The sequence below is a fragment of the Python bivittatus genome, unplaced genomic scaffold, assembly GCF_059951505.1.
Source record: "Python bivittatus isolate LINGU-HERP-01145 unplaced genomic scaffold, Pbiv_v1 ctg000700_np1212, whole genome shotgun sequence".
Lineage (NCBI taxonomy): Eukaryota > Metazoa > Chordata > Lepidosauria > Squamata > Pythonidae > Python > Python bivittatus.
In genome coordinates this window covers 22,119,135-22,144,221 of record NW_028277098.1, presented here as the reverse complement: position 1 = coordinate 22,144,221, position 25,087 = coordinate 22,119,135, and the positions used below count along the sequence as shown (strand labels likewise).

At 37.5% G+C, this 25,087-nt stretch overlaps 1 protein-coding gene across 2 annotated transcripts in view; it reads left to right on the top strand.

Annotated features, from left to right (window-relative positions):
* Window positions 1–25,087, top strand: part of ABCA4 (ATP binding cassette subfamily A member 4) — a 109,936-nt gene that overhangs the window by 59,338 nt on the left and 25,511 nt on the right. For both annotated transcript variants that reach the window (XM_088153232.1, XM_025163121.2), the window contains 13 exons: window positions 2,096–2,308; window positions 5,799–5,976; window positions 10,617–10,748; window positions 11,934–12,073; window positions 12,886–13,023; window positions 15,217–15,407; window positions 17,673–17,763; window positions 18,730–18,935; window positions 19,504–19,552; window positions 20,071–20,297; window positions 21,107–21,231; window positions 22,765–22,863; window positions 24,070–24,259. In XM_088153232.1, the coding sequence (XP_088009358.1) occupies window positions 2,096–2,308; window positions 5,799–5,976; window positions 10,617–10,748; window positions 11,934–12,073; window positions 12,886–13,023; window positions 15,217–15,407; window positions 17,673–17,763; window positions 18,730–18,935; window positions 19,504–19,552; window positions 20,071–20,297; window positions 21,107–21,231; window positions 22,765–22,863; window positions 24,070–24,259 (1,979 nt within the window). The remainder of the gene's footprint in view (window positions 1–2,095; window positions 2,309–5,798; window positions 5,977–10,616; window positions 10,749–11,933; window positions 12,074–12,885; window positions 13,024–15,216; window positions 15,408–17,672; window positions 17,764–18,729; window positions 18,936–19,503; window positions 19,553–20,070; window positions 20,298–21,106; window positions 21,232–22,764; window positions 22,864–24,069; window positions 24,260–25,087) is intronic.

The window sequence follows — 25,087 nt, the reverse complement described above, 5'->3', positions numbered from 1 at the left end:
AGTCAGTTTGGTATAGTGGTTAAGGCACCAGGCTAGAAACAGGAGACCATGAGTTCTAGTCCCGCCTTAGGCATTAAGCCAGCTGGGTGACCTTGGGCCAGTCACTTTCCCTCAGCCCTAGGAAGGAGGCAAGGGCAAACCACTTCTGAAAAACCTTGCCAAGAAAACTGCAGGGACTTGTCTAGGCAGTCTCCAAGAACTGGACATGATTGAACAGATTAAAAAAAAATCCTCTTAGCTGCCCCACCCCCCAAAAGCTTATAGAGTGGCTTACCTATATAACTAGTAAAACAGTCCCTCCTTCAGGTTTGTAATCTAAAAGACCTAACACACAAGGGAAAAGGGATGGGGAGGAGAAAGGAAAAATTGTCAAGTTGAGAGCCTGATAAAATTTAGGGCTACTGCAACTGAACAGTAGCAGCAATTTAGGTTTTCTGTGTCTCTTTGCTTCCATTTAGTAGTCATCCAGATTTTTGCAGCCCAGTTACCCAAACCCTGCTAAAGTTGCCATTCTTGTCATGAACAAATGGGTGGACAACAGATCAAGTAGATTGATGGGATGGCTGTTAACTAAGCGACAGTGACACAATCCAGCTATCTCTCCGTCCTTTTAAATAAACACAGTACTTTTTCAGTCCACTGATATGTTCATGGCAAGACTTAACCTCACTTACATCCCATGCATAAAACTCTGTCCCTGTTCTCAAAACATGCAGTCAGCAAGCCAGATTGTATTATCTGAGCAACTGAACCACTGAGATCATTCCAGTGCCTGGAAAAATGCATAAGCTGAGACCATTTTGGGAGTTGCTGTATCACAGAATAGGTAAGACAATATCAGTTCTTCACATGGCCATTCTACTCATTGCTCTTACACTGTACTTCAGCAGCCCCTCCATGCTCTTTGCATCTGATTCTCAGCAGATGAAGGATACTTCTGGACCAACAGAGAATTAATCCTCTCTGCAAACACTAACACATCTTTCCTCAGCACCTTCCCAGACTTTATACATGTTAGGGTCAGAGAGAAAAGGCAGCAGTGTTTTTCCTTTTCAAAGGGATTTTCATTTTGTTGCATTCTCACCTGATAGTTGTTTTCTGACACATTGTGCAAGGAAGTCAAAAGCAGAGGCTATTTCTGTAGATCTCAACCCTGCAAAGTTTTTGTAACCTTTTAAAATGGTATAATTATGATATTTCCACAATGAGGATTTGGAATTGTTTAGTATCCCAAATGGTTAGCTTTGCTTTTTGTGTATCTATTAAATAAGTATTGCTAGGCTACAAATTACTGAAGATGATTTAGGCAAAGCTTTTTAAGACCCTAATGAGGTATTGTAGGGTAATGTCCTTTTTTGCATTAGCTAATTACTTAAATGTGTTGCTATATTTTGAATCTCAAAGTATCTTTATGACTGGCACTGGAAGGTTAACAAAAAACATAGTTGAAAAACCCTGCATGTACAGAAGACAGAATCTTTTCTGTACTGGCAGGAAACTCACAAATGTTGGCACTACCCCTGCTAAATTCTGTATACTTACTAAAATTATACTGGTTCACTGAACTTTGATAGGTTTTAATATTTTTTGGATTTTTTTTTTTTTAAGTAAGGAGAGGCAACCTTTTGATGGTGGGAGAATGCACTTAACAAGGGCATAAAGTACAAGCAGTGATGCAGAGTAGATGGGACTGATTTTTTCCTACTTTGGAGGAATTATTTGAGGAAGCTTTTTAATTTTTAACGTTCTGTTAAGCTTATTATAGGACTTGCACCACAGTTTTAACATGTGTCCTACCTCCAAATGGTGATAAATTGTGCCAACAGTTTTCAGCAATAGAGTTTAGAGAAGATGCCAGAGGCCCTAAAGAAGGGACTCAGAGCTGCAAGGTACCATCCCTGGTTTTAATGTCTCTTTCATTCATACCTTAATTTTGTTGTGATGTTGTTATTTTTTAAATTGTGTATCTAAGTCTTTATAATTTAAATACCTTTGAATATAAACATCAGTTGTTCTTTTGTAACTATTTTTGTTGTCCTAGTACTTAGTTATGGTTATCTTTAAATAACTTGATTCTTAATTAATCTGGAAAAAGGTCCAGAGAAGGAAGGTGTTGTTGACATAAAGGCTGAAGATGAAGAGGTGAGAAAAAGCATGGCTGCTGAGCCTGTCATGGGAGAGAACAAGACTGACGGCCTGAGGCAGAAGGATGGTAAAGAAAAGAAATGTAAACACAAAGGAGAAAAAGAGTGCAAGGAGCAGGGGAAGCCGGAGACAACAGAGGCAAAAGACAAAGATCACATTCCTAGTAAGAAGAGAGAAAAGTGGAATAATCACAACTCAGTTTGTATTACACAAACTTCCTTGTTGCCGGTTCCTTTGCTGTATTGCACATTGTATGAATAGCTACAGGCATTGATGGAAAAGTAGAGGCTTTTTAAATAGTATTGTGGAAGGGTTGAATCATGCACCAAAAAGATTATTACTCAGTAGTTGATCTTCTCTTGCAAGCCAGTTTAAAAAACAATTCCATGAGCACAGCCCTATTATATCTCTAGACCATTCTGTACTGTTGAGAAGATCATATAATAAAATTTTCCTGGTCTTGGCCATATCTGGCAGGGGACTGGGGGAAGTGTTTTATATTTAAATGATAAAAATAAGTAGTATAAGCACATGAAGAAAAAGGGGCCACATTTTTTAGAATGACAATAGCTGGCTTTAAAATATATTTTAGTAATAAAAGTCTACAGGTTGTGAAACTGTAACATGTCTCCCATTTTGTGGCTATGTCAGCATTCATAGTGGTGCTTTAGCATCAAGTGATATTCAGCAATGTTCTGTTACATATTACTAGTAGCTATTGTATTTTTATTTTTATTAGATATAAAATTGGGACGATACTTGTATTTCTACTTTAAACTGAAATTATAGTTATAGGTGTTAATGTTTGTGTGCCCTTGCTTATGGTTCAGGCGGTTCTCTTTTGGTTGAGCTGAGGTTTCTACATTTGGTGACAAGGTGGTCAATCCAACAACTGACAAGCAAAGAAGAATCTCCTTGAAATACTTGAAATAAACTAGAGTCATTTTGGCTGATCATGATTTCAGTTGTGATGATGGATGAACGAAAGCAGACAGTCCTTCAAAAAGATCTGCCCTGTCAAAAAACAAAGATCATTTTACCCAATCTCCTCCTAGCACCTTCTTATCAATGCTTGCAAGCTCTGAAAATGCTACAAAAGCTCGCCTGCCTCTCACTTGGTATAAATGTCTCACATTCTCCCTTTTAACCTCTGAGCTGTAAACAGCTTATGCGATAAAGGAATTTCTGAAAAACATTCAATGAAATCTGAAAAATATTGTCATTTAAGTTTCTTTGACTGGACTTACTTATATTTATATTATACTTACTTACTATATTGAGAGTGAGGAAAGCAGAATCCGGGAGGGAGGGGGAGAGAGAGCGAGTGAGCGAGCGCATTAAACTACATAGGATCTTATGTAGGTATACTATTAAGTTACCTAAGTGATCTGTACAAATGACTGATAGAAACTTAATTATTCATGTTGCATTGCTCCATGTAATTTTGCTGAAATTTAAACATTGTTTATGATGCATTAAGCACAACACTTACTAGTGCAAGCTGCACAACACAAAAAGGGACTGGCAGAGTACAGTGCACAACACAAAAAGGGACTGGCAGAGTACAGTTTTGTGCTAAGCCAATACTTGTTTTAATTATGGTTTGTTGAATTAGTCGTGATTAATGTACTAACCATAATGTAAGCCAAAACCAAACAACCTAATAATTTAATACAATGTATGCACTCAGACATTGAATTATTTATATTATAAATCTTCATGCAATTTGCCTCAATCTTTTTGATATAAGTATTAAATAGTACTATGAAATTTGTTTTTACTGCTGCATTAGTTACTAATACTAGATAATTCATCAGCGTTTTGCACAGAGGAGTAATCATATGTTTGTTGGAAGAAACAGGCTAGAGGATTGCATAGAACAGGCCTCATTTAAAAGTACCTGGTTTGTCATCCAATTATGACTCATGCTGCAGTCCTAATTGCTTATTTGTCCCATAGTTCCTGCCCACAGCAAACGTAAATGTTAGATTTGAGGCCAGATTGAAATTCCTACTCTTTGTCCAAACTTTGCAACAAGAGAGTGCTTATACTCTTCTCTGGCATCTGGAAGTTTCTTATGGACTGTGCTCCTCAGCATCTAATGTCCTTCATTCTTTGAAAGATAGATAATCCATCACTTGTGCTGTTCCTTCACTTTTAACTGTATTGTTGTGAAACTATATATGCTATTCTGCACTATTCACTGGACCATCTCCCCTCTTAGACCTTAACTTCAAATAGTTTTTTAAGTTATAAAAGTAGAAGAGTCAATGAAAGTTCCAGCCAAGGGCTCAGCAGTAGAGTGAGGCACCCCCAGACTCAACACCCCCAGACTCTTCTGGTGCTGAGCAAATTAGTACACAACCTTTATAGAAATTTGCTACAAATCTTGAGGTAATTTGGATAATCATAAGTCAACAAATTCCAATTTACATCTTCACAAATACCCAAGGAGATTATTTACTTTAAAAGCTGTTTCTTTGGCTCTGAATAAAATAAAATACTTCCCAGGGTGACCTTTAAAAGAACACTGTTATGAGCTCAGCCTTTGGACAGCCAGGATGAAGTGAGACAAAAGGAGAACTCTAGCCTTGGTCTACCCTGCGGTACAACAATGGTTTTCTCCCAGTAAGATAAAAAGGAAAGTGTTGTTTTAAACTACAGTGCTTCCATGCAGTCCCTTTTATGGAAAGAAGAAAATCCATCTGGACAGATGTCTTATTTTCATGCCAGGTTCCTATATTGCTACAGATCAGCCCCTGTGTTCTTCAAAGACTGATGCAGCATAGTATCCACTTTAAATTGCTCTATACAAAGGCTGTAGTTACAGTATATGGCCAATTATTCATTTGCAATTGCTTACTACTGTCCAAACTGAACATGTTTCTTTCTACGTTACTGCATAGCTTTATTTATTCATTGGTCTTTATGATATGGAGGGAAAAGCCCAATGCCTGTTCTCTCCGTATAACTTCACAACTGAGTATTTGCAGTTTCTCTAATTGCGCCCACAAATCTGCTGACTGAGGCAGCTTTGTTTTACCCGTGAGAGAGGCAACCTTGCTTTCCATATACTAGCTGTGGGAACTTATTTGCACTGGCAAAAGGAGAGTTTCACCAAATGAAATTGTCCTGTAATTTCTTGGGTCAGAGCTAAAGATTGGCAGCTGAGCAGCATGGCCTCTTTTTTTTTATTCTGTATTGAAATTTAGCCACCATTTTTTATTCCAGTCCTGCTTTTGAAGTTCTAAGAAGTTTCCTCTAAAAGTATCTTCGAGTGATGTCACAGAATTTGAGATACCCACCAAGAAGAGTAAATTAAACTAGGCTCACCATTGTATATGCACTGGCAAAGCCAGACCAAAGGCTGATGATGGGATGTATAAACATTGTGTCAGCTGCAAGTGATCAGTGTTAGATAGTACTTGATAGTTACCACAGGGACACACACAGCCACTCTGCAGGTCTGGTTTGTTTTCCAGCTTTTTAAGCTTAATGTAGTACAGTCAAAAAGAAATTGTTGTTTTAGGATTTCTAATTCACTGTACTAAGTAATGTGACCACTGCTGCTAATAAATTACTTAACCATATAAGAGTTGCAGCCATGTAACTCATCTCTTTCATTTTTTAAATGAATTTTTCTTTGTTTCAAGCAAATCTGTACTTTGAAATGGAACCTTCTGGTTTAAAGCCTGGTGTGAGCATCCAGAATTTGGTGAAGATCTTCTCCAATTGTTCCAAGCCAGCAGTGGATGGAATGACTTTTACCTTCTACGAGGGCCAGATCACTGCTTTCCTTGGCCGCAATGGTGCTGGAAAGACAACTGTTATGTAAGTCAGACTGGCTTTCAGAAAGAATATTGACATTAAGTCAATGGTTAAGTCACTGGACTAGAACTGGAGGATCATCAGCTGTGAAAGCTTACTAAATGGTTTTGGCAAGCCACTTATCTCTCAGCATACTCTAGAGTGTAGTTGTTGCTGGGGAGACTGGAGGAGATCATTTTTAACATAGGACAAAATAGGTAGGCTTAAAGGTAGATACCCATCAGATCAAGAAGTAATAAGATAATCTGCTGAAAGTACATACTCAGATTTTCATTTAATATTCTGAAGTAATACATAGCTTCACAGGAAGATCGTGCTTGACTCCTTTATACAAGATGATAAAACTGAGCATTATATATTAGGCAAATTCATATAATAACAGAATTACAAATTTCATTAACTTTGCTTGGAATGATGGGGTTATAGGTTTGCCAATACCTTTCTGCTCTGATTGTATTTCCTGCTGATTTTACTTGACTCAAAAAGCAAACAAATAACCTAAAATACTCATTGCACTAAGTATGCTCAATTGAAAGCAAAAAAAAAAATGTGTTGCATTTTTTTGTTGCATTCAATGCCCTGTGTGTGCTTGTGAGAGTGTTATATTTAGCTACATTCCCCTCTAAATTGCGGGTGAATGGCAACTGTCATATTGATTCAGAACAGTCCCTTCAATCAAAAGTGGTTCTAGACAACTGTTTGCACTATGATTCAAAAGACATTTTGTTATTCTGTGTTTCTATTCTGACTTTTTCTCTTCAATGAAAGCCTGAAGGATATAAATGGACATTTCCAGGTAGAAATGAATAATATCTGGCCTCTTTGTAAAATTAAATGAAACAGATAGGGCTCTTTGTATAACAAAAATTTTGGACGCGTCCTGACCAGAGTGGTCAGGGAGGCCTGGAGTCTACTTGATATTGCAGCCTAGCTTCCTTGTTTGATAATGGACTGATTTAAATTTCCAAATATATTATAAATTTACATAGGCATAAAGTTATTCCCTGGAGCTATCTGGAATTTAGACCCAGGAGCAAACGTTTCCAATGCAGATAGTACTTCTGTTTCTAGGAGTAGGTTGATCCTGCTCTCCTGTCTCAGCCACTGTGAATTATGAAGTCAGTTTATCTACTTCAGCTATGATAATACTCATTTTAAGGAAGAAAAAAAAAAAAGAAAGATTACTCCAAAATAGGCAAGGTCCTGGGAGAAGGAAATGCCTAATAAATATGAAATAGAAGAAACAAAAGCAGATGTCTCTCTGGAAGAGCCACATTTTCCTGGGGTCAGGTCTTGTGTTCAAAGAGATGGAGAGTATTTTGTCTGGAAAAGCTGAAAAAGCAATGAAATCACAATGTTGATATGCCCTTTGGGCCTATGAGAGTTCCAGGTGCATTGTTTCTCAGGAGTCTGGACAAACATTTTTTTGGCTTTAATTTCCCAATGCCGCTAGGTTTCTTCCTGAGGAATTTTGGTATACTGTGGCCAAGTCAACATTTCAAAGAACTATGGACATTGCAGTACAGCTACATCTGTCAGTTTTCATAGGAACATAGAGATGAAAGTAGGTCATCTAGTCCCACCTCTGCCCTTGCCATTACAGTATAGGAAATCTGCTGGTGCAGCATCCCTGATAGGTAGCATCTAGTCTTTGCTTAAGAGTCTACTATCTTTCAAGGTAGCTGTACTATTCTGAAATTGCTCATTTCTTCCCAACGTTCTATCAAAACCCCGTCTTGTCATTTGAGCCTGTTGCCTCAGGTCAAACTCATTTATGCAACATTAAATAAATCTTCTCCATCATTGGTATGACAGCCCTTCAAATATTTGAGGATGACAAAGTAGCTTTAATTATTCTTCTGGGATTCTGAAACAAGATTTGTGCTTTGGGGGCTTTGTTTTTGAAGCCAGACTAAACATATACGTAACCAAGTGGTCCTGGTCACATGGAGAATTTAAGGTTGGGAAGCACTTAAATAAGTAGATCAGTAAAAATGAGATGTTTAACCAGTTCTGTACTGCTTGCCAATTCTCCCAATTAATGCCAGCCCACTCCCTCTTTTTAAAGCCCAGGCCAGACTACTTTCCAAGTTCAACATAGGGAAAATATTTTTTAAAATACAGGGTGGGTAGAGAATATATATTTTATTAAAAACAAACAAACCAGAAGTACCATTAGAAACCCTTTCATATTAACATTTTTTGCAGATCCCATCTTGAACTTCCTACACAGATAGCATCTTCAGCCAATAGGAAGATGGCCTTAAATTTAAGATAATTCCTTTCCAATAGAAAAAAATATACAAAAAAAGTATACACATAAAATTACTATCCAACTGTCCAGTATTCCTTCCTTACTATCCTAGGTTTGCCATCTCCAGCTGAAATAATTTCACATGATTCTCTCTACCTTAATAAGTGTATGTGGCCAGAATCTATACTTACAAAGAGGTCAGAGTTAAGACCCCCCCACAACTACTTAAAATTCATTGTCTATAAAATATGGTTCTCCATTTGTCAGATGAATTGATTTCCAATTGGCATACATACTGGATGTAAACTTAAATTCTCCCTGTTGTTAAACTTGATCCATGGTGACTGTATGAACATATTTTTTGGCAACAATACAGAAGTGTTTGATCACTGACTTCTTCTGGGATTTTTTTTTAAACTTACCAATCTACCCTACAGCTCTGTTTCCAGATAGTAACCTGGCCTAACCTTGCATAACTTCCAAGTCCAGACAAGGCCTATACTCACAAGCTACTCTCACACAGAGACATGCATACTCTTACAGAATAATAATAATACCATCAAATGGTATAGTTGCACTTGGAAAGGCTTGAAAGGGGAGCAGGAAGAAAACCAGATGGGAATAAGCAAGGGGAAAAGAAAGGAAAAGCAAAGAATGGCTTTTTATCTACCAAACATAGGCAAAGTGTATATGCAATGAGGAAGAACAGAGGGACAAACTGCTGCCATCCTTTCTGCTTCAGTGAGTAGGCATGCTATATCTGGATACCAGAAATCCAGAGGATTGCAAATGGGAGTAAAGAGGAGAACATCTCTTTGCCATCATTTGGTGCTCCTCTGGATATTACAGCCCAGACATGGCTTTCTTAAATGAGCGGGTGATTTAGAAATATGCGTGTTTGCTTTTTGCAGAAAGGATTGGCCATATATAGTGGTCAGGACAGCAAGGAAGGGCAGGAGGAGGTACCATGTTACCCTGAGTTTATGTGAGGAACTCATTCTCCCAACCTACCAGAGAAACAACTTCTGTCCATCTTTTATCACTCTTTATCAGAAGTAGTGTTTTCCTACTTCTGCTGGCAGAAGGGGTGCTATGGCGTCTGTCAGCTGTACTTCATTTCATTGGAGGCAAATGAATTTAATTGACTATTGTGCACTGGGATGAGAGAACTCTCTTCCTCCTTTCATTGGTTGCTCCCTCTACAGCCATTTGGTCCTGGGCCGCTGAGTTACCTGACCTTTTCTGAAGGACCCTTTCCCCTTGTAATGGCATGAGGGAATGACCTTGGGAGACAGGAGGAAGAGCCTCAGACTAGACAACCATCATGCGAAAGATATCTCAGCCCACAGAAGCAAAAGGGGCATGGGAAGCGTCTCAGGAGGGACTCTCCCTAGTTTTCTGGAAATTAAAAGTAAAAGAGGGGAGAAGTGCTTTCAGACTTTAAAGATACTGTTACTGTAACCTTACAATAAAGGTAGTGTTAGTACTCATGGCTTGTACTTTTTGTCTGGACTTCCCTGAAGGGCTGACACTCCTGGACTTTGTGACAAATAACAAGCAACTGGTGCTTGCTTTCCTGGCACAGGTGGGAGAGGTAAACAAGCTGGGAATTCACCAGCTAATAATTATATTGGTGGTAAATAAGACTTTTGTACAATGAAATCTGAAAATAGGAGTTATGTTTAATTTCTTTAAATTTGTAGGTGGAAATCTATATCTTACATCTCTATTTCAATATATATTTATCTTTCAATTAATAATATAGCTAGCAGAATCAGTAACAAAACTTAAGTAGTTCCTTTCCTTTTAGTGTATTCTCTAATTTTGCCCCCTTTATTTTTTGCTTTTGACTTGTAAGAGTAACTGAAGAGTTTAACATAGATCAAACAATCCAGTCAAAGGATGTAGCAATTACATCTTTCCTTAACAAACTTCCTCAATTAAGAAAGAATTGGGAAATGTGGATGGGTTACATGGAGAAGAAGCCCATTTAATATTTTTCTCAATTTTGTGTCCCCAAATATGTTCAGACTACAGTTCCAAAATTTCCAGTCAACATGTTGATTGGAAACTGTAGAAATTGCAGTGTCAAGTTTTATTAGATACAGTACATTGAATAAAATGTACAAATTAGCAAGGCAATTACACAAACTAAAAACATACTAATACATTCAGTTTTGCATTGTGTTGACTTGAATGTCTCTAGAGACCTCAGGCACCAGCTAGTGAATCTGTGGTCTCCAATTAATCTGAAATTAATGGTAATAATAGCTATAATTTAACTCTTATTTGCAATTACTATATTATCATGATTACTAATTATGAATCATAAACATTCTTAATTAAAGTACAAGATTCATGGGTTTTTGGTCTTTTTTTTTTTGGCTAGGTCTATCATTACAGGTCTGTTCCCACCTACATCTGGAACAATACTGATCGATGGAATGAACAACCAAACACACATTGATTCCATTCAGCAGAGTTTAGGCATGTGCCCCCAGAACAACATCTTGTTCAATCAGTAAGTGTATTTCAAAGTTCTCTAAGAAGCCTTGGTTATCCTTTGGTCAGTAAAATGCTATAAGGTGCCATGATATAAGGAACAGGTCAAAATTTGCAGGTAATAACACAAGTGCTGCCCTTTTTGTACATTTGTGTGACATCAATGCACTTACAAAAGAACTGGGTTTTGGATCATGGCACCATGCCACTCTGTTGCAGACTTTGATCCCCCATCCCCTCTGACAGATGCCCTGCATATTATTTTTGAAGAAAGGATGTATCTCCATTCTTTATTGCTTGCTTGATTTCTAGTTATTTTATCAAAGTTACTACTTGTACTAAATAAAAGCTGGTGTTGGCAAAATGTTACTTCAGTATTGGCACTCATTATCATCTAATTCTAGTCTCCAGTTCTAATTTATCAAGATGGATGCTGAGCTTCTAGATTAGGAGAGCAAAGTACAGTAGCAGTAAATAGCTTTTAGGCCTGTGAAAGGGCCCTCCAGATACTATTTCTATCAATTCTCTCAGATACTATTTCTGATTAATTATTTTTTCTCCTTTCTCATAGTTAATGAAGCTATATACATTTTTTAAAAATTAAGGCAGTTGGAGAGATTGCTTCCAATTTTTTTTTTTTTGTCTGCGCTCAGTCATTACTGACCCTGCAGTGACTGCTTGGACGAGTCCTTGCAGTTTTCAAGGCAATTGTTTCGGAAGTGGTTTGCCAGAGCCTCCTTCCTAGAGCAGAGCCCAGCTGGCGAGCGCAGGAGGCGGGGTTTCCGTTGCTTCGTGCCCTTTTCGAGCAAGCGTGGTTTCGCGCTTACCGGCAACTGGTCCCGACTCCCGTGCAAGCGCCGCCAGCATTTTTCCTCCCACCGGAGTGAGAGTACCCATTTATCTACTCACGTGAGTTTTCGACCTGTTGGGTTGACAGGAACTGGGGAGGAAACAGGAGCTCACCCTGTTTAGCGCGAAGGCTGGACTCGAACCGCCGAAGCGTCAGCCATTTCTGGCCAGCAACTTTCAGCGTCATTAAGCCGCTACGCCACCGCATCCCCCTTGCTTCCAATAGTGTGTACCTATTTCTTTTGCCCTTGAAGAATCAAGATTGTACTTGTATTTTTGAAGAAATAGGAAAAGCAATGAATGCAACATTCTTTGTTTCCGTCGGCCAACTAAAATTACCATTTTTTTTCTTTAGTCTTACTGTTGCAGAACACATCCAGTTCTATGCTCAACTGAAAGGAAGAAGCAGAGCAGAGGCAAAACTGGAAATGGAAACAATCCTAGAAGACGTAGGCCTGCCACATAAAAGGAATGAAGAGGCACAAAACTTGTCAGGTGTAGAAGTTTGCCCCAAAATCCTCTGTACCTTTTTAGCTCCTAAATATTAAACTGCTGCTGCTGCTGCTGCTGCTGCTGCTGCTGCTGCCGCTGCCACCGCCGCCCCTCAAAGTGGAATTAGAGATTCAATTTAAACTGATTATCCTGATTGAAAGTCAGGATGTCATCCCAAAGAACATAAGGATGCAACTTCAAACAATGTTAATTGAAGTTGCATCCCTTGTCCTTGTGAGTAGAACTTTTTTTTAATACAATCCAATTAACTGGTTTAATTTGCTTTATAGAATTGGGGGTTTCCTACATAGATTTTTAAAAAATATACTTATTTGTGGTAGAGATTATTGTCCTTATGTTTCCATGGGTGGCCAATTTAAGTCACTCCACAGAGATTGGAATATTTGGAATAATCTCTTTTTGTTCTGTATTAAGGCTGTATTTCTATCTTTAATTTTGTTAGACATTCTGAGTACTTTATAAGACAAATGTTTAATATACATGTTAAATAAGAATTCCAGACTGGTGCTTTGTTTGTCTGATGGTAAAACCTAAACAGGAGTCAAATGGTATCTTGAAGTCTAGCTTACTTCCTCTGGTATAAACTTTTATGCAGATTAGCCCATGTTATCAAGAGCTAAAGTGACTACCTTTGAGAATATACTAGACTTTGTAAAGTTTGTTTAAATATTTGATGTAAGCCTCGTTGTATGCTACCTAAAAAGCAAATTTTCCTCTAGTAAACAAGCACTTTCTTGGGTAAAAATGTATAGCTATTATGTTTTAAGATTTTTTCCCTGTTTTTCCTTATTTAGGGGGCATGCAGCGGAAATTATCTGTTGCCATTGCCTTTGTGGGTAAAGCAAAAGTAGTAGTTCTAGATGAACCTACTTCTGGAGTTGATCCATATTCCAGGCGCTCTATTTGGGATCTCCTTCTGAAGTACCGCCCAGGTAATTTGATTTCAAAAAAGCAACTCTGGGTTTAAAGCATCTTTATGTAGCATGTACATAAAGCATGAGTTACTTGATAACTGTTTGGGTGTGTACGTGTACTCTGTGTTGAGCGTATATTGTGTGTTCTGCAGCAGCTGCACAAAAAGATTTCAGTCCAGATTGATATCTTATTGTCTATCTACGAATAATTATATTTTCCTTCTGAAGATATGTTTCCAATTAAAATGAAAAAGCAGCAATCATAAAGTTCATGGACCTTATGGTGGTGTGTAAATGCCTCTACATCTTTCCAAATACACTGAGTACTCTCTGGGAGTCATTGGCTTGTTTATTGTGATTAAGATTACAAAATGACACATATTTTCCACCAAAGGGGGATGGTGGGAAATAACACCTGTCCCTGACATACAACTTTACATACTTCGTCTTGCTTTATTAGTTGACAAGCCTTTGTAGTCTAAAACCTAAGGCTGTTAAGACATAACTAATTATATATAGGCAGTGTTTTGACAGGTGCACTCAACCCTTTCCTCATTATTACCTAGCTACTCAACCGTGGGAGAAACTATTATTTGGATGAATAAAATTAATGGATAATCATACTTTATTTAATAAAAGTGATGCTGGATTATTATACAAAGTAATAGACGTTTTGGGCACAAAAAAGTCACAAAGATATTAGTTTCATTATGTCAATTAATAGCTTGTAACTATTATAAAGTTTCAGTTGATCTAATGAAGTTATTACGTCTGTGAATTTTTGTGTTTTTATAGCATTTGTTCCTTTTCTTGAATTGGGCATTTACTCCTTAATTAATTGTACTAGTCATATTTTTATATAATAATATACTACATGCATTTCCCTCACATGTTAAGGGCACCTTTTGAGTAAGGGTTTTGTGAGGTAATATGTTTCAAGAACCAAGGTGAAAAAATGCTGGTAGACAATGTTTGTAAGATTGATTTCTATATCTTTAAGTGAATTAACTTATTAGTTAATAATTTAATTGTATAACATGAAATTAGTATATATGTATGATTGACTTAAAAAAAAATTATAAGGGATGCGGGCTTTTTCATTCTCTCTCTCTCTCTCTCTTTTTGCATTTAATAAAAATTAAATCAGAGGTTTTTTTAAAGTCTGAACAAATAAAGTTAGGAACTAGTAAAATATGAAGTTCAGACAACAGTTGGAGACCTTGCTTTGCTTATTCAAAGAAATAGCTGCAACTTGGAAGACTATTAGAAATCAGTCATATGATTTTTGTCAGGATCTGCAGTGGCTGTTTAGGTCTTTGTGTGATTGTAATAGGTCTACCCTTTTTTGTCTATAAATGATAAATATTTTAAGCACTCATTGGCATCTGCAAGCTGGAATCCTTTCCAGATCCATCCATTTCAAAATATTCCAGTAAACTGTCTTCTGAGTTTCAGTACAAAATAACGTTATTTCTACTGATCTGTGTACAATCAAAATATTATGGGGTATTTAGGCCTGGGATAGCAACCTTTGGCATGTGAGCACCTTTATGCCCATATACATTTTTCCTGCCAGGAAAATATAAAATGATATCCTTTATAATTTTAATTAAAAAGGCATATTCATATGCTGCAAAGCCTTTCATATTTTTATTTCTAGGCCACCACATGGAGCTCTTGAGCATTTTTAGGAAATAAAAATAGTGGGTGCTTTGCATGGAAGTGTGTCCATACACCCATGAAGCAAAGAGAGCTAAAAGGGATAGCGGATAGCAATGTCACCTCTTTGTCTTGTGGTAATAGATGGCTACTGTGGCAGCTATTTTGCAATATTGCCAACAATATGCTCTCAACATTCCCATGGTGCCCAGCACAAAAAGATTGCCCACTTCTGATGTAGATATTTGAAAACTGTAAGTCTGGTGGGGAGATGGGGACATTGTCCATCATTCTCTCTGCCCCATCCTCTGTGACAGATTATCAGTGTTTGAAGTAAAGAATAAAGAAAAACTAACCGTATTTGTTTAAACCCAGTTACAGAACTGCATACAGTTGGAATGCTATGGTTGTAGTAATTCTTTAGATCTTCCCTGTTAGCATGAAATGGTCAGGAATAATGGGGTCCTGTGTGTACAATCCCCCGCACCAACCTCCAGGTACAATTTTTAAATGCCTGAATGAATGTTTGACAGATCTGTTGCTTCCTCTCAGGCAGAACCATCATTCTGTCTACCCACCACATGGATGAGGCAGACATCCTTGGGGATCGCATTGCTATCATTTCCCAAGGAAAGCTGCACTGCTCAGGATCACCTGTTTTCTTAAAGAACTCATTTGGATCAGGCTTTTATCTCACCTTGGTCCGCAAGATGAAAAGTGTCCAAAATGATCAAAAGGATGCAGTAAGTGGTTAGCACCATTTTGCATGAATAATCTGCAAACAGCATTTGCTCCCAGATGTGAGTACAGATATTGTGAGTTGACACCATAATTACATACATTCTATTCAAGGGGGAGGAATCAAGTGGCATTACTGAGAGCTTACCTGCATGGCCTTTAAATATCAGGTATGCTGTTCTGTGCTACTTCTATGGCAAAAATGAATGTGAAGCAAGAGAATGGAAGAGCCATAGAATATTGATAGGGGAATCTCAATTGATAATGTTTGGGTGGGAGTGGTAGTTGAAGAGATAAATTGAAGTTGAGGAGCTGAGAAAGGAATACACTGAAGTTGAAGAAGAAAGGTAGAGAAATAAAACAAGTAGATAAGTCACACAGAAGTAGAGGAGGATGGACAATAGAACTGATAGGTCGAAAGGATGAAGAATTAACTGCCTGTATAACTGCAGCATAATTAAAAGCTACGTAAATGTTTTTTGATTACTGCAGTACCTTGTGCCTGGGTCTACCTTTGAAGATGGTTCAAAAACTTGAATCACTCCAAATTTTTGCTGCAGATTTACTAACTGGGATTGGCTGATCATATGATGCAAGTATGTTTCCAGGCCCAGTTTGAGGTTCAAGTGTTCCCACTCACTGAAATGAGATGGATGGCTATGAGGAAGAAGGCTTTCTGAGTTGTGGGATTCCATTTGCAGAAGGCTCCTCCCAGGAAGGCATGCCTGGCACCCATATTAACATCATTTCAACACCAAATACATTCCTCCCAGGCACTTCTATAATTTCACATTCAATTTCATTTTGATTGCCTTATTGTAAGCACCTAGTTTTTGATATGGCGCAATAGTGCCCCCTAAAGCATCAGGGAAGTTGTATTAACAGAATGCAGCTTTTGTTTTCCAAAAAAGTTGCTTCCCTGTAATCCCACTGATAGAGTGGCATAACAGTTGAAAACTAGATTGGACCTTTATCATTCTACCAGGAGTCACTAGGAAGATGGTTGTTGACACTAGCAAATTCTGATTTGCTAGGTAGGCTCATGATGTCAGGGCAGAGTATTTTATGTGACTGAGCAAAACAGTAGTCTGTCTCCCCCAAAAGGATTGCTTTCACTTATCCTCCACATTCTATAAACTGAGAAAAAGAAGAGGAGGAAGAGGAAGTGGGAGGGAGGGAGGAGAACCTCCTGTGAACATCCAGGCAGGAAGCCCAGATGATTCTTTGCCATCACTCTCTGTGCAGTGAATATGTGCTGACATCAGTATCTTATTCAAGGACATAATAAATATCTAGTTTAGTTAGCCTGATTGTATTGATTGTTTTGGAATTCTCAGTGTGTGGCAGTAGCCTTCTCTTGCTTTTCCTTGTTTTCCCTTTCCCCTAATAAACTTTTAATCTAGAGATTTATTGGTTTAATAAGAGAATTTGTAATTTTAAAAAACTTCACCATATGGAAGGCTGCATGATTATACATCTATGCCTTATGTTTCAGGGCTGGGCAATGTTTGTGTTCTATATTTCTAGGCTTTGGGCAAGGGGATGCAAAACAGCTTCCTTTCTATTTTATTAGAGCTGATCTCAGGGGAGAAGCCACCAGTACAAAGCCTGCACTGTTTGCCTCTCAGCTACTAAACCCAATTTGAGCTATTGACATTAGACTATAAAACATAAAAGGCTTAGTCCTAAGTACTTATACACCAGCTCACCTAATAGCACCTAATCTGAACTCTAAAACCAGCTGAGGAGGACCTGTTCATGCTCCTATATTGGTGAAATGGCTGAAAGTGTGATAGGCAGAAGTAGGGCCTTGTCAGTGACAGCACACAAATAATGGAACTGTCCCAAAGGGAGCAGCCCCCTCCCCACTTTCTTCTTTTAGGTAATAATTGAAGACATGTCTGTTCACCCAGAATTTGTCAGATAACAATCAAGGGTTAGACTACCTTTTAAATTACCTAGTGTATAAGTTTTCGATTCCTATTTGAACAGAACTACTTTAATTTGTGTAGTTATTGTTTTTAAAGATAGTTGGTTCCTTTATGAAGGTTGTATATTCCACTTTGGAATTTTAAATAAAATACCCCATTGCCAATATGCTGCAACTCCATAGAAACCAATTACTTCTTAGAACAAGTGGATAAATTTCCACCAAGATTGAGGAGAAGGCTGTTCTTCCCTTATCTGGAAATGCTCATACTGTGTAACTATATTTATCGTGTAATATGAACATACTGAAAAGTCTGATAATATTACTTGTCTTCTTTCAGACCTCCTGTAGCCTAGGATCCAAGTGTTCCTGTTCCTGCTCCAGCTGTGTACCTGTGGACAAAGGGGATACTGTTGAACAGGAACTAGATGGTGAGAACAGGGTTTGTTTCACATGTTCATTGCACAATGTTATGAGATGTAACTGGCTTATTCACTTTCACAAACAATGGGTCTATCAGTAGTTATTAAGCATAATAAATAAATAGTTTCAGAGAACAAGGTGCTTGGAAAACAACATCAGGGAGTGGCTATGATAATGCTCTCCTTGGAGGCCTCTGGCATAAAAGGCTATTTGTGTTCAGCAGGACTCTTGTGCTTCTACGGGATATATTATGTGATTTTGGATTATTTTTTGTAATCCCAACATTGCCACAATTCCAACTTTTGAGCAAATGACTCTTGATCAATAACCATTTGCTTCTATAATTATTAGAATGTATACAACTGGAATCAATAAATTTATCTTCTGCTTCAGTTATTATTAGATGATGATGATGATTTATCCTCTGCCTTTTTCTTCAATTTGCTTTTTAATTTTTTTTTTTCAAATAGTTGTGAATACAAAGTTTTTGTAAACCTTCAGTTAAATACATCTACCAAGGAGTTGCAATTTCAGTGGAAAATCCCCAGGTGCTGCTGCTTTATGTCTTTATTTTAATATGGTACTTGCAGAGAGTGTAAACTGTAATCTTTGAGTCTACTTACTTGATAGTGTGATTCTTGGAATGTATTTGACTGAACCACAAGGGTCATAATCTATAAAATGAGAGTAGCTATACTCTCTCACCTCCCAATAGTGGGGGTTTTGCAATCAAGCAGATACCTTAATCAAGGAACTACTAAGGAGAAAACTACACCCCCACTAAAACTGGCAGGTCAAGCTACTGTATATAAGCAGGGAGCAAACCCCACTCTCACTCACACTGATGATGTTACCTAGTTGGGTAATGCAAGCAAACAACCAAGTTCAGAGAGCACCAAGGTCTCTCACCTTTTTTTATAGATCTAATAATATACAGTTCATTTATAATGCACTTACTTTAATTCCTCAACTAGGTGATGTGAATGAACTGAATGAACTTATCCATCATCATGTTCCAGAAGCACAGTTAATTGAAAGTATTGGTCAGGAACTTGTCTACCTTCTGCCAAATAAGAATTTTAAACAACGAGCTTATGCCAGTCTTTTCAGAGAATTAGAGGAAACCCTGGCTGACGTGGGACTCAGCAGTTTTGGGATCTCAGACACACCACTTGAAGAGGTTGTTAATCTTCAGATATTCAAACAGTTTACCTTTGTCCAGTACTTTCTTTCATATTTTGGATGAATGCCTTAAATTAAATTGTGTAATAATCTTCTGCTGATATTAAACCAGTGTTTGTATTTTTGGAGAGCTAGAAATCATTTCTATAGAGTAGTCATTTTTTTCTGCATTGTAGTAATAACTGTTACAGTAGTAATAACTGTTACTACAAAAATTAGAACTGTGATGGCTGAGAAAGATAGGAGTTGTAATTTAACACATCTGAAGACACCAAACTAGAGATACCAGGTTAAGGGGATAGAGATGGGATAGTTAGTATAATTCTTTATATTATAATTAGTATAATTCTTTATACTATAATTCATATAATTCTTTCTATCACCCTGGTTTTTTAAGGATTTTTTTGTACACTTTTAGGGATTTTTTAAACAATAATTAAAATATAAAACCAGAAAAGCAAGATTCTTCACTTGTGTTGCACTGAGTTGGGGTGGGGGGATATGCATAAAGATGCAGATGCTTGCTTTGCCTCCACATAGCATCTTCTCATGCACCTGTCTTTCAGGTTTTCTTGAAGGTTACAGCTGAGGCTGATCTTGGAATACAGAATCCAGGTATGCACTCCATGATCAAGTGTCTGGAGGCCAAAGGTTGTATGAAAAGTCTTCCATATTTTAATAAACTACAAATTTAAAAGTGAAAGCTGCTAATTTCATTATACTTCTTACCACCTATAACATCCAATAGTGGTCACCCAAATCATGTGTTTCTTGTCTCCACTTCATACTATCAACTGCTCTTGCTGTAGGTTCGGAGATGGAAACATTCTCATATCAAGAAAAGAGTATATGTGTCTGGAAGTACCTAGCCAATCTCCAAGGTAGAAAGGATTAAAAAGCCTATGTAAATATTGGGTCTGGTCATGCTGGAACCCCACAGTTAAGCTATCATCCTGCCAATAGATTATAAAGGCAGTTCACTAACTTATATTAAGTCCTTAGAAATGTCCTGTTGTAATTTCTACAAGTTCAGTCTTGAAGAAGTAAATGGATCTGTGATTTGTAGGACTGAAAATATTTTTCAATGTGCCCTAAACAAAATTGGCATAGTCATTCTGATTTGTAAAATCCAGGAGCTACACAGGAGATTGCTTCCACTGGGAAAAAAGAGGGAGCCCACCAAAGAGCTTCACCAATCAGTTGTGCTTCTCAGATACCTCTGTTTATGGAAGGACATAAGAGTGTTGGCAAAGGATCTAGGCAGAATAAAGGTAGCCAGCTTATACTTCAGCAAATTAAAGCTCTTCTCATCAAACGTTTCCATCATACCACCCGTAGTATTAAAGATTTCCTGGCTCAGGTACATATTTATCTTTTTTTTTTCAAATGACATATATCTAGGTTAATGATAATAAAGAAGTGTAGTCCTAGTGTGAAAGTCCAGAGTCTACATTATAGAATCAACTATCCCTGTTCAGTATTTAAGTATTTAGTGATTAAGATGTTGGGCTGGGATCAAAAAGATCCAGGTTCAACTCCCTACCCAAACATGGAGCTCACAGGGTGCTTTTGGATCCATCACATTCTCTCTTAGACTAACCTATTTTGCAATGTTATTGTTGTGAAAATAAAGTGAGGGAAATTCCCATATACCCTGCTTTGAACTCCCAGAAAAGCTAGACATAAATGTAACAATAAATAAATAAAAATGTTTTTGAGTGAGAATTATACAACACATGTGTAACTCAGAACACTCTTTTGGCTAGGTGTTCATGTCCATGGAGAGGCTATAGTTTGGTAATGCGTATACTCTCCATGCAGTGGTGCCAGGTCCAAGAAAGAAAGGTTAGAAAGTCACTGCCAAACAATACTAAACTACCTAGATGAACCAATGCAGCTTCCTAAGCTTCTTTAGTCTTATCATATGCAATTGAGGCGCCATTAATAAGATCTTGTCATTTATGTGTTCTTCCACAACTATGGGAGAATTAAAAAAAAGAAACTGAGATTTACTATGCAACCAAATAGGTGAATTACAATCAGGATTAGATAGATTTCCAGCACAAGTATCCACTCTGGATCTTCTTGTGTCTTATATCTGAATAGGACTATACACTAATAGGATATTGTGTGAAAGCAGGTATCTGATATGTTCCATGTTGCCGCCAGATTGTTCTACCTGCTAGCTTTGTGTTGCTGGCTCTGATACTTACAGTCATCATCCCTCCATTTGGTGAATATCCCAGCCTAACCCTCCACCCCTGGATCTATGGACATCAGTTTACTTTTTTCAGGTCAGAGGATTCCTTAGTATGTCTGTTTTTAAAGTAACATTGTCACTGATGTTTCCTAAATACTAGCTAGTTATTACTAATTAATCCAATACCTTCTGTAAGGTTTTATTTTTCAGATTTCTGCTTTAAATGAGTCTTTACCTACTGCTACTTTGCTTTGTTCCTAAACATATTTCCCTAAGTAGCTAAGATATGAGATGCTGAAAATATGCAGATAAGCAATGGCTCAATAAATGGGAATGTTTGTCATTTGTGACCAAACCATATAATCATAAACATACTGTACATTTATTGATTATTGTTCTTCATTCTTGTATTTTTAACAGTATTTTTATTTTAACTGTAGTGTAAACTGCTGGGAGTCAATTCTGATTACTGTGGTACATTAACATTACAACGTAATGTAACACAATACTATAAATGGAGAAGACAATATATATTATCCAAACTGAGTTTGATTCCTCATGATTTCATGGGCAAGTTCATGTAATTTTCTGAGCAACTGTGCTTTGCTGTTGCCTTTTTCTGGATTTTTTTAAACTTCTCGGCCTCGCATACAACCTGAGGTTTTCTGGTGGACTCCCATCCATGTTCTAACCTGGTCTGACCCTGATTAACTTTTCAAGATCAGACAAGATTAGCTAGACTTTGCCATTCAGTTGGAAACATATATACATCCAACATCTCCCTATTCGCATCATTGCTAAATGCACGCTATGGGACTTATCATCTCAGTCTTCAGAGGCTAGGTATGCTGAGTTTCAGGAGGTGTTCCCACTCCATCCCCAGACTTTCACCTCTCAGGATTTTTTTCTTCTGTCTCTCTTAATATATGGAGAAAGGAGCTGTCTTTTTTTCCATGTACAGAGCAACACTAAGTAATTGGAGATTTGATGAAAGGCGCTACAATCTAGCCCTGACCCACAAAGTCATATGAATATTGGAAAGTCTTCCAGAAAGAAGGCTCACTCATAACCAGATAAAATTTCTTCACTTTGTTGAGATATGACATTGCGTTAACCTAAATCTAATACCAGAACAAGATGGATGGACTTGATTACAGTGGTGATGGGTACATGATTGGGAGACCTGAAGGACCAACGTGGGGACAGATAATTCTGGAGAAGTTTTGTCTGTGTGATCACTAAGAGTCCATGCTGACTCAACAGCATGTAACAAAATAATAGCATTAGATTCCATGGGAAAAAAATGTTCGATAAGCAGTATATGTGAATTACAAATGTTCAACCACAGATACGCTACTATATTAAGTTTTATATAAAACTATTTTCTATTAACAAGGAATATGCATGCATATCTTTGCTTATGTATTTGAGAAACTAAACCTTTATAGCAAGCAACAATGTCAATTTTTTAAACTCTTTTTGTAATATTTATGAAATGTACAGGGCTCTTCTAAAATTGGGTAGTTAATTATTAATATCTACAGTGATTCTGCTGATTTTCATTTGCAGTTGTATTCTTCTGTAGTCAATCTCTTTTTATAATCTAAATCTCATCCAATCTCTTTAGCAATGAACGGCCTGGCAGTGAACAAATGGTTTCTCTTAGTGATGCCTTCTTAAATAAACCAGGATTTGGAAATCGTTGCTTAAAGAGAGAACCCCTTCAGTAAGTTCTCTCTCTCTCTCTCTCTCCCTCCCTCCCTCTCCCCCCCCCCAAATTATAAAGTTCCTAAACTATTAGTGAAGTTCCTAACAAGATAAAGTCTTGGACTATGTTTCCCTTCATCCCACAACATTAAGCAAGAAACCTAAGGAACAATAGAAGGTTTTAAATTAGACCCAGTTGAATGAAAGAGATTTAAGTTAATCACAACTAGATTAAGTCCCACTGATCTCTCTCAGTCACTAAATATGGAACTTATCTTATGCACTATATTCTTATCCCCTGATGATTACTGATTGCCTTATCTATAGCATTACAGCCTCTGTGGGTTTTTCCCCCAATGTATGATGCAGTGACTCCTAATAGAAGAACTGCATTAAGGAAAAAATAGTGAAGTCAGATTAAACCACTTGGTTATAAATATTTTGTAAATTTATAACAAAATAACAATCATTATACAGCTGACTATGATTTTAATCACTCAGTCTTTCTGGGATTGTTTACAATCAAGAAATAATATTAAGAACATCTATGTTGACTATGAGATATTTCTCCTGCATCCATGTGCCTGTCTATTAGAGGAGCAGGAAGAATGGGGAATACTGGCTCTCTAACCAGTTATATTGTAATTTACTAAGGAAGTTAAATAAGTCTAAAGATTCAGGGAAATAGCCCTCTGAGTCACTGTCTATAAGTATGGAAAGTCACCTGATAGATCAGAGTTGCCCAACTAAATCCCCAGGGACAGGGTAGAAGTTTTCAAACAGAGACCGTATGGTCATCAGTCAGAGATGGATGGATCCTGCAGAGAGCAGGGACTAGATTATCTCTAAGATTCCTTCCAACACTATGATTGTATGTAGCCCCTGAAAAATTTGAATGTAATGTAAAAAATCGTAATTTTTAAGGCAACAGAAAGGGAGGGTAATCATATTAATTGTATTTAAATATCAATTTAGATAAAATACATTTTAATTTTTGTAACTATAAATGAAATGAGGTTTAATTATTTTTATATGGCTTCTGTGTGGAAAAAGTGCACATGCTTGTGATGAATAGAACTGAGTATCATTTATTTCTGTTTGAAGAATACGTAGGAGGCATTCCTTTGAATTTTTGGTACTGTCACAGGAAGTATAAATACAATAGTCCTGTAGGATCATATGTGACTACTTCGATATTTACACTGGATTTTGTATCCCTGCATAGTAACTACCCTTGCATTACTACATCAGTGGCCTGGAGGACACCAGCTGTCCCTTATCACGTATCTGCCCTTTTTCGGATTAACAAATGGAATCCTGACAACCCCTCACCTGCATGTCAGTGCAGCACTAGGAAGAAACTCACTATGCTCCCAGAGTGCCCACTGGGAGCTGGAGGACTTCCTCCTCCGCAGGTACTGTTTGGGTATCAACTGTGATTTTTATTGAAAATAAAAGTTTCAGTGGGAGAGAAAATCTGGGTAACAGATTCACCAGGCAGGTACTGTATATTGATAGGATAGAATAGCAATTTTTTTAAAAAAATGTATTTGCAAGTAATATAGTATGTGAAATTTATTCATTTTTTTTTTCACTCTAATCTGCCCAATAACCACAGGTTTGTTTTGTTTATATTCCACCATCCTTTCAGCAGTTCGAAGTGGCATACACTGCATACCATCTTCTTATTTTTCTCCCTTAACAGTCCAGTGTGCTGCATTCAGAGGTGTTTGCAGGATGCAATGTTGTCGTCAAAATGAGTGTTGTGCCATTGTGACATAAATTATGCTTCTTTGCCCTGTCCATGCAACATCAAAACAAAAGGGTTTGAGCAACACTCATTTTAACACTGCCCCTTCTTGATCCCCTCCCCTTTGCAATGCCTCTGGTTGTGCTGGGATAGTTTTCTGGCCCAAAGTCACCCAAGGAGCTCCCATGGTTTATGTTAGACTTGAACCTGGATCTCCCTACTCCTGATCCAACACCTTAATCACTATAAGTTTTGTTTTTGTTTGTTTCTGTCTTTGACCATAAATCAATAAAGTAAGGTAACAAAGTTCTCTAGGCTGATTATAATGTTACTTACATCGTTTTAGAAAGCTTTAAAAGCTTTTTTGTGGTTTTTTGAAGGAAAAACAGAACATTAAGTTAGGGCTACTGTGCTGCAATATCTGGATGGCCTCTAGATGGCAGCACAGAAGTAGAGAAGACCTGATATTAATTATACTACTCAGATTGGGCCT